The 15,021-nt window shown below is 42.5% G+C and overlaps 1 protein-coding gene across 1 annotated transcript in view; it reads right to left on the reverse strand.

Moving 5' to 3' along the window:
- LOC126121660 (lachesin-like) overlaps positions 1–15,021 on the reverse strand; it is a 1,053,745-nt gene that overhangs the window by 186,926 nt on the left and 851,798 nt on the right. The window contains exon 3 of the mRNA XM_049915085.1: positions 3,429–3,491. Coding sequence (XP_049771042.1) covers positions 3,429–3,491 — 63 coding nt within the window. The remainder of the gene's footprint in view (positions 1–3,428; positions 3,492–15,021) is intronic.

Here is a 15,021-nt window from a genome sequence, read left to right on the forward strand (position 1 = left end):
ACAGCAGTTGGGTCAAAACGCTCTTGTCTAGTACAATGTTCATGTCAACAACAAATATCAACAGTTGAAATGCGTAATTGAAGGTAGTAGCCTAGAGATGCAGGGCTTCGTGATGCCATTGGAGCCAGCTGACATTTAGTATGGCTTTACGATAAAGACTCCGAAGAAACTTTCAAATGCCAAGATCGCTAGTATAACATTTATTACATGTAGATAACCATTTTCGGCAAAACTATGTTGCCATCTTCGGATCTTATGCCTTACAACATTGCATCATCCGTTTTTTAGTACTGTAAGTGGTGTTGCTTCACGTGTATATATAAATCTTAGCTGGATCCAATGGCACTAATGTTTTATTTTAAATGTATTACGGCAAAAGTCTACAACATTAGACTACTATCTTCAATTATGCATTTTAACTATTGGTATTTGTAGATGACATGCACATTGTACTAGACAAGGGACTTTTGGATCAAACGGCCGTTTCTCTCAATTTGTGGTTTTATGAGTACATTTCCCTTCTGAAACATACAAAATTTATATTTGAAGAAATCGTGATCAAGGGTTAGTAAACCTTTCATTCTGCAACTGGCTGGCTGTTATTTTCCAATCCTATCACGGTTCCATGAGCACTGTTGCTGCAGCGCAACCATGTTTAAAGTTGTAAGTGGAGAAAGGCTCCAGTGCCGTGGGTTAAGTCTCTGCAAAGGAGAAGTTGAGGAGCTCTTAGTCAAGTGCCTCACTTGGGGTAAATTAGGGCACACATCACGGTATATAGTATGAGCACTACGGGACTAACCGCTTTAAAGTTTGTGTCGAGGGGCGAGGGGAGTTGTGTAGGATTTGTCACCCGCAAATGTGGACCCGTTCCCCAGTCAAGTCGTCGTTTCTGTGGTTACAGCGCCTCGCATAGAAACATCGGTGTCTTGTCGGTATCTTCGAGAAACCTACAAAATGGCTCTGAGCACTATGGGACTTAACAGCTGAGGTCATCAGTCCCCTACAACTTAGAACTACTTAAACCTAACTAACCTAAGGACATCACACACATCCATGCCCGAGGAAGGATTCTAAACTGCGACCGTAGCGGTCGCGCGGTTCCAGACTGAAGCGCCTAGAACCGCTCGGCCACACCGACCGGCCGAGAAACCTACACTGACCTGGTTTGTGCATAGAGCTTCAGTCCCTTGACAGGAATCCTGCAACTGCAGACAATACACTAATACGTGCTGACCATATTACTAACAAGATTTTTTTTATTTTTTTTTTATTTTTTTTTTTTTTTAGTCAGGAGTGAATGTGCTGAAGTCAAGGTGTGGGTGGTGCATGAAAGGGAAGATAGATGGGAGGTTTTCTGGCTCTTTGGAGCAGACATTAAAATTCAAATCGCCTCTTGTGGTTTCCTGTTGTTATTCGTCAGAGCACATCAAAAGTATGTTCTAATCGCTTTCGATCTGATCCCTAGATTGTTCAGATTTTTGTTTCATTCTTTGCACTTGGTAAAGTTTCATTTTGGGATATGCAGCGATGTTGTTTGTTTATCGCACCGACACTTTTGTAGAGGAATGCGCTGATATTCGATTGTACAGTCAACGGTCAATCAGTATTACACGGTACAACACGTTCGTTACAGACGTGGCAACGCATTTGTGACTACCTATTCAGCAAGAGCTATGTCTTTTACTAGCTTGCTGAGTTGGACAGATCTTATTATCTGGATAGGTACGAAACATTTGGAAGCTTTTTTATTACTTAATGGAACCTTAAAGTCCCTCTGATGCTCTATGAATAAGGAAAAATGTCACAGATACCTTATTGTTTATTGACAATGAATACAGTTTATTCACTGCAATATCTAATATCTTACTATTATTGAATTCGTTACCTTTAAACGTTTTCTCGGTTGGACTAACCACCCTACTGCTTCGAGCTATATTTAAAGAAAGACATCGTTCCACCAGGCTGTATTTTAAAATGTTACTTTATTCACCACTACTAGTTCCGAGCATGGCTTAATTTCAAGTGTGATATGCTTAAGTACCTGGTAGGATGATGTCTTCCTTCAACTATATCAGGTCTTTGGTGTCCAACCAGAAGAAATTGAATTAATCCAACTAAGAAAATATGCACACCATCTCCTAGTTCCGGAAATAACCGTTGGCCAAATTGGCAAAGACTGACGAGTTTTCCCATTTGACACGATTTCGTGTGAAATAGGGGCGGTAGGGAGACAGAGGGGAGGGGCGGGTTTTCGCAAAAACATTTCGTATTTCACCTACACAGCAAGTATTACCGCCCAAAATAAATTATTTTCGAAAAATTATTCGTTCTCTGCCCTACAAATGGGAAAGAACGCCCATCTATGAAATTCGACATAGTGTGTAATGAAATATGAATCTGATACTCACCAAAACAGTTATGTATACTGCACGAAAATGACAAATGGACGGCTATGATTCATATTCTATGCTTTGAAGACTGAGGGGTATATGGCGCTCCAGATTCATGAACAAAAGTGAAACGTAGAAGCAAGTATTCCTGGTATGGGCAGTTACGAAATAGCGAGGACTTATGCTACTGTATAATTGAATTCTAATAATAATAATTACACAGGAAGTCCGATTCAACGTAAACATTGAAATTTGTGTTTATGAGTACCGAAGCGTGACAGGTAGGCCTAACCAAGACATTATGCATTTATCTGAACTCCACTTTGTATGGAATAAATGCGGCATATCCGAAGCTATTGGTACGATACTAAATTCACTAGTTACACCAGTAACAGTGACCTGATTGTGAATACAAGTGTGCGTTATTAAAACTACTCTGGTCGGTTTTCACTACTATATTCGCTAAGACCTCAGTTACGCTCATTCGTGTTATTTCTTCCATGAGAAAAAGCACAGAGATTCTGTGTCATAACGAAAATTACACTCTGAGTCGTAGTGAAACGGTGCTACTTGAATCTGATCTGATGAAAATAACGAGGTGAAATAACAGTTCACGCCACAGAACATCTGTTTTCACCCCTCCTTTTTTTTCTACAGATATTCTTTTATTCCGCCGAGCTGTGCTAATCAAGGCGTAATGGGGCATCAAAAAGTAGGGAGAAAAACAAAAAAAAAAGGAAAAAGAAGGAAACGGGAGGTGAGCTCAGCTGTGCGAGCACTGTGTCCTTTCACCTGCAAATATTTAATATCCTGTGCTTGCACATTCACTTTTATCTCGGCGCGCGTGGCGCCGGCTGTAATCTGAAACGGGCTTAAGGCCCGCAGCGACGCCGCTTGTGACGGAATATGAAACGAACACTCGGCCCGGAATGCGCCGGCTGTCGGCCGGGGTGGGGGTTTTAAACCGAGGGCGCTCGACGTCACACCACACCACAGAGCAGCACACCACAGCACGCACACACGCTACAGCAGGCTCACCGTGGTGAAAGTTGCCGATGGCGTTCTGGATGCTGTTCGCGTCCGGGTCGCGGTTCCAGCGCTCTGCAACCAGAAGAGAGAGAAACATTGTTCTGTGGCACGTTACGGTGCAATCAGCTTCACAATTGCACAACTTAGTTACACAGAGAAAATAGTGCATAACGCGTTTTCAGGTATCACACTTAGCTAAAAGTTTACATGCTAATCTTCGCCTGTCACCATTAGGCGCTTTATCTCTTAACCCTTTCGTGGTTGATGAGACTCATATGTCCCACTAAAATAATACCAATTTTTAAACATTGGGAGTTCTATATCTATCTATTGCTAGCACGCACGGAGATATTTTGGGGCTTGGAGAAAAATACTACTGACCATGGAGTGAATGAAACTTCCTAGCAGATTAAAACTGTGTGCCGTACCGAGACTCGAACTCGGGACCTTTGCCTTTAGCGGGCACCCCGTCCTCACAGCTTTACTTCCGCCAGTACCTCGTCTCCTACTTTCCAAACGTCACAGAAGCTCTCCTGCGAACCTTACAGAACTAGCACTCCTGAAAGAAAGGAGCCGGCCGGTGTGGCCGAGCGGTTCTAGCCGCTTCAGTCTGGAACCGCACGACCGCTACAGTCGCAGGTGCGACTCCTGCCTCGGGCATGCATGTGTGTCATGTCCTTAGGTTAGTTAGGTTTAAGTAGTTCTAAGTTCTAGGGTACTGATGACCTCAGCAGTTAAGTCCCATAGTGCTCGGAGCCATTTGAACCATTTCTGAACACCTCAGTAATTCTACTAATATGTATATCATTTGCATGTAGTGTGACATGTATGCCCCAGAATACTTTATAAAATATGTAAAACATTGGTGTATGATATGTCAAAGCAAGCTTCAAATTTTATGCTGTTCGCGTTATGTTCAATAATTGTCTGCAATACTGCACGATTTTCATTGTCACCAGAATAGAAGTGTTTTCGTAGTGATTTTTTATACTTTTTTCCATAATTACCGTCATGATAAAATCATTCTAAAATTATAACTCTGAAATTCCTAGGTGCGAGTGAAAACTTGGAAATACACTGGTGTCCAAAATTAAAGCAATAAACGGAAATTTTACAAGGTTGCGTTTAATTCGGCACAAAACAGCATAAACATGTAATAGTGAACTAGAAACAATGTAGAGAATACAGAATATAAGCGATCGCAATATGTGTAACGACAGATAAAAATGTTCTTTGTTTTTTTGAAGCTTAACGGATTTGCACACAAATTCTGACCACTTGTTAATGTGCTCAGTACGGAGTGTGACGACCTCTACCAGCAATACAGGCTTGACAATGATAGAGCATACGGTGAATGATGTCTTCAATCTCACGTTGAGGCAATAACGTCCGTTCTTTCTGCAGAACTGCTCGCAAGTCTTAGACAATGGTTGGTGGATGCTGACGTGATCCAGCCCGTCTCCCTAGTGCATCCAACACTATATGGGATACAAATCGGGAGAGCGAGCAGGCCACGCCCACGCGTGCATCATCTTCCTTTTTCAAGAAAACATCAGCCACACGTGTTCTATGAGGTCGAGCATTATCGCCTATCGATACGAAGTCTGGGCCCACAGCACCTCACGACAACCGCACATGAGGCCCCAAGATCTCATCACGATGCCTGACACTAGTTAAACCTTTCAGATTCATCTGTACAATTTCATGAAGAGGTGTTCGAGTGGTGAACATAATTCCTGCTGAAACCATTAAGGGTCCACCTCGATATCGACCTCTTTCCACAATATTTGGGTCCCTAAATCGTTTCAAATTGACGACTCCACTCTATACGTTCCCTTCTCCAAAGACGCGTCAGAGGTACACATACACCAGGTCTCCAACAATAAAGGCCACTCTGCCGAAGCCTTCTGTACACCGCTTGCCTCGATACAACACGTCTAGTGCATGCTGCGAGGTCAGATCCCAGTTGCTTTGCAGGGCTAAGGCGGTATCGTCGTGCGCTTAAGGCCAAAGTCCTCCCTTTTTGATACTGCACTTGCTCAGTCCTGTCCTGGTCTTTATAAAAGACCTTATTGTTCGGTCCTTATAAAATGTCGCCACATCCGAGAAACAACAGAACGATTCACATTAAGCCATCGGGCCACAACAATTTGCGACTGTCCCGCTTCTATTCTTCATATGGCCCTCCTCCCCAGAAAGTCTGGCAGGCATCTCTCTATGACATACTGCACCATCTGAACCGGTGTATATACATCTACATCCATACTCCGCAAGCCATCTGCCGGTATGTGGCTGAGGGTACTTTGAGTACCGCTATCCGTTCTCCCTTCTATTCCAGTCTCGTATTGTTCGTGGGAAGAAAGATTGTCGGTACGCCTCTGTGTGGGCTCTAATCTCTCTGATTTTATCCTCATGGTCTCTTCGCGAGATATCCGTAGGAGGGAGCAATATACTGCTTGACTCCTCGGTGAAGGTATGTACCCGAAACTTTAACAAAAGCCCGTACCTAGCTACTGAGCGTCTCTCATGCAGTCTTCCGCTGGAGTTTATCTATCGTCTCCGTAACGCTTTCGCGATCACTAAATGATCCTGTAACGAAGCGCGCTGCTCTCCGTTGGATCTTCTCTCTCTCTTCTATCAACCCTATTTGGTACGGATCCCACAACGGTGAGCAGTATTCCAGCAGTGGGCGAACAAGTGTACTGTAACTTACTTCCTTTGTTTTCGGATTGCATTTCCTTAGGATTCTCCCAATGAATCTCAGTTTGGCATCTGCTTTATCGACTATTAATGTTATATGGTCATTCGATTTTAAATCACTCCTAAAGCCTACTCCCAGATAATTTATGGAATTAACTGTTTCCAGTTGCTGACCTGCTATATTGTAGCTAAATGATAAGGGATCTTTCTTTCTATGTATTCGCAGCACATTACACTTGTCTACATTCGGATTCAATTTCCATTCCCTGCACCATGCATCAATTCGTTGCAAATCCTCCTGCATTTCAGTACAATTTTCTATTGTTACAACCTCTCGATATACTACAGCATTATCCGCAAAAAGCCTCAGTGAACTTCCGATGTTATCCACAAGGTCATTTATGTATATTGTGAATAGCAATGGTCCTACGGCATTCTCCTGCAGGACACCTGAAATCACTCTTACTTCGGAAGACTTCTCTCCATCGAGAATGAGCTGCTGCATTATGTTATCTAGGAACTCTTCAATCCAATCACACAGTTGGTCTGATAGTCCATATGCTCTTACTTTGTTCATCAAACGACTGTGGGGAACTGTATCAAACGCCTTGCGGAAGTCAAGAAACACGGCATCTACCTTGGATCCCGTGTCTATGGCCCTCTGAGTCTCGTGGACGAATAGTGCGAGCTGGGTTTCACACGATCGTCTTTTTCGGAACCCATGCTGATTCCTACAGAGTAGATTTCTAGTCTCCAAAAAAGTCATTATACTCGAATATAGTACGTGTTCCAAAATTCTACAACTGATCGACGTTAGAGATATAGGTCTATAGTTCTGCACATCTGTTCGACGTCCCTTCTTGAAAACGGGGATGATCTGCGCCCTTTTCCAATCTTTTGGAAAGCTACGCTCTTCTACAGACCTATGGTACACCGCTGCAAGAAGGGGGGCAAGTTCCTTCACGTACTCTGTGTAAAATCGAACTGTTATCCCATCAGGTCCTGCAGCCTTTTGAGCGACTGTGGCTGTGGGAGTACCCGGCAAACACTATCCTGTTTGATAAGTGCCCTGACGCCATAGTTGGCGTGGTTGTCCGTTGTCAGAATGCCATATTCCGTGAAGAACACAATCGTGCTGACACATGTAGAGACGTCAGTCTATTCTGTACACGGACACAGCAGTTACGCGAGACTGTCATCCATTGACAATCGTGCTGACGTCTCTTGACATTTTGTATGGTTATACCGTGAATTAGACACAGAACGGAGACATTGTGGTTTGATGCTTTAATTTTGGACTCATGTGTAGTTAGATTCAGGGATCACATGTGTCCGACTTCGCAGATTTTCAAAATCGTTCAGCTTAAAATTCTGTTGGTAGCGAGAGTGAATTATTTATCACAGAGGGAGACAGATTTTGAGTTTTTACTTTTTAAATATATCTAAATAAATTTTAATCATGAAACGGTCAAATGAACCGGGAAGAGAAGAGAGTTTAATTTATACAAGTACTGTGGATAGGCTACGAGAAAGTGAAATGTATTATGGAAATCACTAGAAAATATAGGAATTTTACCGGGTTAGTGTTTGCTGATGATCAGTGTCGTATGAAGATAAACTGGTGACCTATAGGTAAATTGATGAATATAAATAAATAGCCATATATTAAAATATATCATGTAAATGCTTAATGCATATGGATTTCTCTCTCCCTCCCCGAACACATTATGAGGCGTCTCCCAGTAGCATTTACTTTCGGCACATAAAAAACAGGTTTTATAATCAGAACAAACGTGTAACGTACCTGTAACGAGTAGCACGGCGACGGAATTTCCTTGTAGCCACTGATCACAGACCACATAGAATTGCTTACGGCACAGACGAGAAAGGAATTTCCAGACCATAATATGTCATTGGAATGTTCACATCACACTTGAAGCGGGGACAGACCTACTTCATCCTACGGTGCCTACGGAGCCTCAAAATTAAAAGTAAGAGAAATGCCTTAGTATTTGACTGCGGCCTCGAAAAGGAGATATGTTACAGTGGCAGAATATTCTAACCTACAGGCTTGCGCAATTTACGAAACATGTAGAGACGTCAGTCTATTCTGTACACGGACACAGCAGTTACGCGAGACTGTCATCCATTGACGAGCATCAACAGAAGAGGCGAGAAGTTGAGGTGATACTGCCGCAGGGTTCTACACTTTCAATGTTCTGTTTTGTCAACAGAGTCAGCACCACTCTAATTCATTGAGTTACTGGTCGGAGACAGTGTTTGCTCTCTTTGGCGGTTATAGGTGCTACCTCGTGACTGCGGACGGTTGTAGAGGACTCTTCTGACAGCCGGGACTCCAGACTGCGTCACCAAGCGAAATGGCGCAGTGGCTAGCACACTGGACTCGCATTCGGGAGGACGACGGTTCAATCCCGTGTCCGGCCATCCTGATTTAGCTTTTCCGTGATTTTCCTAAATCTCTCCAGGCAAATGCCGGGATGGTTCCTTCGAAAGGGCACGGCCGACTTCCTTCCCCTTCCTTTCCTGATCTGATGAGACCGATGACCTCGCAGTCTAGTCTCCTCCCCCAAAGCATCCCAACTCAACGCGGATTGCGAGCTGTAACGGACGCTTTTGGCAATCTGTGACCTATGGCGCAGTGGACGTAAATGTTGTTACAGCTAAGAGGTGCTACTATTGCAAATTAACTCCCAATGGTCAGTGGCCTGTAGAGGCTGATTTCATTTATTACTTGTTATTAAAGGTACGTCTTTGTAAGAAATTTCTGTTCTATTTAAGCTATTTGGCGTACCAGAGACGGTATAACCACTCTTTTAATTATGAACAATATTATCAAGCTTATTTACATATAGGGGAGAGGTGATCGATAATATGGATAATAATTAACAGAATTGAAAAACTTTTAATTAAAATTATTGAAACATAATCTCAGAATAACGCCCGCAGCGATGTATCGCTTCAGGGAAATCAAAGAGGGTTTAACACGGCTACTTTGTATCTAAATCCTACCATCTGTGGACTATTTGAAGGGAAGTTAAATTAAATGTAAGAACGGAACTGGATACTTAGCTATGTGAAAATAAAAGCTTACGAAGTTTGAATGATTGTATCGAAGTATAGTAGTCGACCATAGTCCTTGCTATAATATCTTTGAGTGTCGAACTATACAAATCACGGACATTTTACTACCACAATTGCTGAGAATAATTGTAGGACCAACGCTCCTTTTCCCTCTTTACAAAACGCTATCGTTCATGATCATTTGTTTATTACTGAAAGTTTTTAACAAAAAACTAAAGTTATTTCGATAATTACGTGTGTATTAGTAAATAATAACTAACATCCGAAGACGTTATTATCTTGTCTTCGGTAACGCAGCGACAAATGAAGGGTGATCGACTGAGCAAAAAGTTAAAATTAATTATTCTCAAAACCTGTTGCAGTTATGACATCACATACTACTTTCGCCTAACTACAGCAGCGCCTGCTAGAAACTGGTAAGTTCGCAACAGGAGGGCTGAGTGTGGCGCTCCACGGACACGCCCCACTCTCGTCTTTGAAGAGGAAGATCTTCGTAATGTACAAGCGTACCCGACGACGATTAGTCGAAACACTGCACATGCCTTTCTCTTCTAGAACACACAGGTCATGAGCACCTTTTCATCGCTGTTTGGGTACCGTGAGATTTGAAAGTTATCCGATCTTCAGACTTATTTTACATCCAAACTTTACATTCCTGTGCATCCTTGCCTTACCAAAACTTTATCTACTAAGTTCCCTCTAGCACCCCTAGAAACCTGTAGTGCGAAACATCATGTAGTTCGTACGTAGAAAAACATCAGAGACAGTTGGCGGCTTTGTTGTCACCTTTTCAACTGCAAAGCAGAAAAGGCTACAGACGGTAACAAAGCCACGCGAATAACGCCTGTGATGGTGTACACAGTTACGACAACTGGGAGACATTGCGATTGAGACGCGCTGTTCCTAGTTCGTAAGAGCTACTCTTTCGCTGTATCTAACAAGCCCCCCAGGATCCACTGTAACTTCAAACGTCTTATTGTCTTACAAACGAGTTCAAAATTTTACATTAAGCTAACATGACATCGCCATCCTTCGTGAAACTGAAGAAGAATTACAGGATCTGTTGCATGGAAACAACAACCTAATGACTACGGAATTGAAAATAAACCCGAAAAACACAAACTAACGAGAAGTAGCAGATATAAGAATACTTAGTAACTTAACAAAATTGTTGACCACGAAGTAGACGAAGTTAAGGAATACTACCTTTGAAGCAAAATAACGATAGCGGAAGATGGACGAAGACATAAAAAGCAAACTGACATAGGCATAGAGGGTATTTCTGGCCATGTGAAGTTTCCTGGTATTAAACGCAGGCCTTCCTGTTCACCTGCCATAACTAATCTTGGTCAGTGCAATAACACACCATTTAATTCCCGTCAGTAGTATCGAGTATGATGATGCTTTTGAGGGTACACGGAATAGAATTCATCTCTTTGACTCCCACTTCTTGCAGGGATTTATGGACTGGAAAGCGCACACACTTTCAGAAGTGACTGCAACATCGCGCGTCGGTACCTGCCATCACGAGATTTAAGCTCGCGTTATACCTTCATGATCCAAAACATTATGTCGGAGTCCTGCAACAATTTTTTTAACCTGCTAGAAAGATGTTTTTGTTACAATTTTGTAAATATGGCGCATTTTCCTCGTTATGGTCTCTAGAAATGAGAATTTGGCTTTACACTCTCCGGTGATACAGTGAACGAAGACAGTGTTTGCACATCAGTCGACGAACCAGATGTGGAGAAGAAACAGTTACTTACTCTGGTGTGTTCTGGCACTCTGCTGTCATTCTTCTTTTGTGTCTCCCCTTCACCAAATGCAGTTGCATTAAGAGAAAAATTATCTGTCTTTTTAAACCCAGACAGGTCATTCTCCATCTTTGCTGTTCTACAATGAAGAGCCAAAGAAACTGGAATACTTGCGTAATATCGTGTAGTGCCCCTGCGAGCAAGCACATTTGCCGCGAAACGATGTGACATGGACTCGACTAGTGTCTGAAGTAGTGCTGCAGGAAACTGACACCATAAATCCTGCAGGGCTGTCCATAAGTCCGTAAGAGTACGAGGGAATGGAACAACACGTTGCAAGGTATCCCAGATATGCTCAGTAATGTTAATGTCTTAGGAGTTTGACCGCCAGCAGAAGTGTTTAAACTCAGACGAAAGTTCCTGGAGCCACTCTCTATCAATTCTGGACTTGTGGGGTGTCGCATTGTCCTGCTGGAATTACCCAAATCCGTTGCAGTGCAAAAAGGACATGATGGACGCAGGTGATCAGACAGGACGATTACGTACGTGTCACCTGTCAGTGTCGTATCTAGATGTATCAGGGGTCCAGCACCACTCCAACTGCACTCGCCCCACACTATTACAGAGCCTCACCAGTTTGAACAGTCCCTTGCTGATATGCAGGATCCATGGATTCATGAGATTGTCTCCATATACGTCTATCCGTTCGATACAATTTGAAATGAGACTCGTCCGACAAGGTTACACGTTTTAAGTCATCAACAGTCCAATGTCGGTGTTGGCGGGTTCTGACGAGGGGTAAAGCTTTATATCGTGCAGTCATCAAGGGGACACAAGCGGGCCTTCGGCTCCGAAAGCCCATATCGATGATATTTCGTTCTATGGTTTGCACGCTGACACTTGTTGATGGCCCAGCATTGAAATCTGCAGCAATTTGCGGAAGGGTTGCACTCCTGTCACGTTGAACGACTCTCTTCAGTCGTCGTTGGTCCCGTTCTTGCGGGATCTTTTTCCGGCCGCAGCGATGTCGGAGATTTGATTTTTCACCGGATTCCTGATATTCACGGTACACTCGTGAAATGGTCGTACGGGAATCCCCACTTCATCGCTACCTCGGAGATGCTATGTCCCATCGCTCGTGCGCCGACAATAACACCACGTTGTTCAAACTCACATAAATCTTGATAACCTGCCAGTAACCGATTTAACAACTGCGCCAGACACTTGTTGTCTTATATAGGCGTTGCTGATAGCAGCGCCGTATTCTGCCTGTTTACATATATCTGTATTTGAATACGCATGCCTATTCCAGTTTCTTTCGTGCTCCGGTGTAGTATACGCAATTCCGAACAACTTAGCTATTTGGTATTGGGTTGCAACTCTGCCTGGATGCTCGTTAGGCCATGTCATTTTCCTGACGATATTTAGCACTTAATGACCTCACCTCAAATGAAAATATACTCTTCAGTTTTTTTTTTTTTTTTGTTTTTTTTTTGGCTACTGACTGGTTTAATGCGGCCCGCCACGAATTCCTTTCCTGTGCTAACCTCTTCATCTCAGAGTAACACTTGCAACCCTTGGCAGTCCCCTCCCGGAGATCCGAATGGGGGACTATTCCGGAATCTTTTGCCAATGGAGGGATCATCATGACACTTCTTCAGTTACAGGCCACATGTCCTGTGGGTACACGTTACGTGTCTTTAATGCAGTGGTTTCCATTGCCTTCTGCATCATCATGTCGTTGATCATTGCTGATTCTTCCGCCTTTAAGGGCAATTTCCCACCCCTAGGACAAGAGAGTGCCCTGAACCTCTATCCGCTCCTCCGCCCTCTTTGACAAGGCCGTTGGCAGAATGAGGCTGACTTCTTATGCCGGAAGTCTTCGGCCGCCAAAGCTGATTATTTATCAAAATTTAGGCAGTGGCGGGGAGCGAACCCGGGACCGAAGGCGTTTTGATTATGAATCAAGACGCTACCCCTAGGCCACGGGTACGTCTCTTCAGTAAGGAATAATTAATCAAATTATTAATGACAAGGATAATATAAAAATTGGTGCAAAATAATTGTAAATTCAACATCTAATTATTAAACTATATTTATTAAAGAAAGTACCCACAAACAGCGTATCGTTAGAAGCATATTCTTCTTACACCACACACGTAAATTATATGTAATAAAGTCATTGGATTATACGAGGTTACCCCATTGCTTGCATCCAGTTTTACCCCAACTCTAAGTTATCTGTAAAATTCCTTCTGCATATGTCCCTAAAACCATCACACATTGAATTAATAGTTTCAGCTTGTAATAGGACGGTATAAGTTCCTTATTGAACATTAAATATCATAAAGTAAGGTACAAAACCATAAAAGCCTAAAAAAGTAATTTAACTCTATAAAACCGCGTCTGACACTACCAAGTCTCATGACAGTAATAAAGTCGTCAGCTACCTTCATGGTCTAACGGCCAAAAAACAATGTTACCAAATCTTAAAGAGAAAAATCAGGGTTCCTGGTTTCACCCCCCATACCCGATAATATCCCTACTTTTCCTATTGTTTTTATACGACTGTTTACAGGAGACACAAACTTGTAAATTAACGTATTACGTATATCTCTCCAACATGTCTTATTATCCATCCAATCAGTCTATTGTTTTATAGCACTCTCAACGTTGCAGTCAACTCCGTTTGATATAATTTTAATTAATTATCCCTTTCGATCCCATGTGGAACATACACTGGTTGTGGACGTCCGTGAAATTTTCTAAACACTATAAAATGTGTTACTTGCTGAATCAAAGCTGTCACGCGTGTAAGCTACCACTTAGAGGATATAAAACATTTTTTTACGTTTGCTTACATTTTAATCATACCGTCCAAACTGAATGTAGCGGAGCGTTTCGCTTTGATCTGTAAGCTGTTAATTGCTATAACTGACTGTGTATTTCACATTTCACAATGCCGTTTTTTTTATTCCTGTCTGATTATATCACGACGATCAGGGTGCGTTCAGTCACTCATAACGTACATAACAGTATCAAAAGCAAACCACGTCAAAAGTCTTTTGCCAGCGTGCGTTAACATAGCAGTGTGAGTTTTCCTCACAAAATTGATTATTGCCTGGTAGTTAAAAGTTGTGCTGTCTTCCTTTCTTTTCATCTTTACATGTTGCTAAGTATCATGTAATTATTGCTAAATCTCCTAAATTGAGAATAACTAAGTTACTTCTAACTGATAAAGGCAACTTATTCACTGTTTCCCTGAACGTTAGTGAACGACTTTTGTCTGATGTCCATGAACATGGCTACACTAAAAACTAATTTAAGCGCACATTTGGCTCTTATAGAAGAGGAGTGGGCTGGAATTCTCTTTTGCGGAAACTCATTTAAAGTTTCTTTGTTTTCTAAATCGTTCTTGGTAAACAAAGCCACAGCACATAACCCAATCCCTGCCGAATATTCTCACCATTTTCCGGCTGGACTAGAGTTCCATCGATAAGTAAAATCGTGATGACAAGACGTTACACTCAAAAATTCTTTTTAAACTTTCGGTTAGTGCTTTGACGACGAACCAGTCTCGGTACGTTTCAACAGATTTCGCAATGTTGTGAAGATAACACAACGTCAGTGAAATAAAGTTACGTGGATGATTAGCGATACGGGCGATGCACGTGAGTCAGTGGAAATCTATGGAGAGCGGCCCTCACGAGGAGATGCGTCGAACACGCCGCTTGCCATTTTATTGTAAAGGTATAAAGACAGATGCACTGAAGCCTTTTATTTCACTTGGTTTTCGAAACTTCCCTACGCTATTATCGGGACTCTAACTGCTTTCCCTCACGATGATCTCTGCTGCATTTGGACCACGGTCACAGTTTCTTTACGTCGAGGTTGTATACGTCCTGCTACTGTACAACAGTTACGTTTTCAGACGTTCTTCATGTCACTGGTCAGACAAACTCACGAACATGTCTTACTATACCGTTATACACAGAGGCGAAAAAATTAATGGAATAGCGATGTGCACACATGCCGAGAGGGGTAGA

The sequence above is a fragment of the Schistocerca cancellata genome, chromosome 1 (assembly GCF_023864275.1).
Source record: "Schistocerca cancellata isolate TAMUIC-IGC-003103 chromosome 1, iqSchCanc2.1, whole genome shotgun sequence".
In the NCBI taxonomy this organism is placed as follows: Eukaryota; Metazoa; Arthropoda; class Insecta; order Orthoptera; family Acrididae; genus Schistocerca; species Schistocerca cancellata.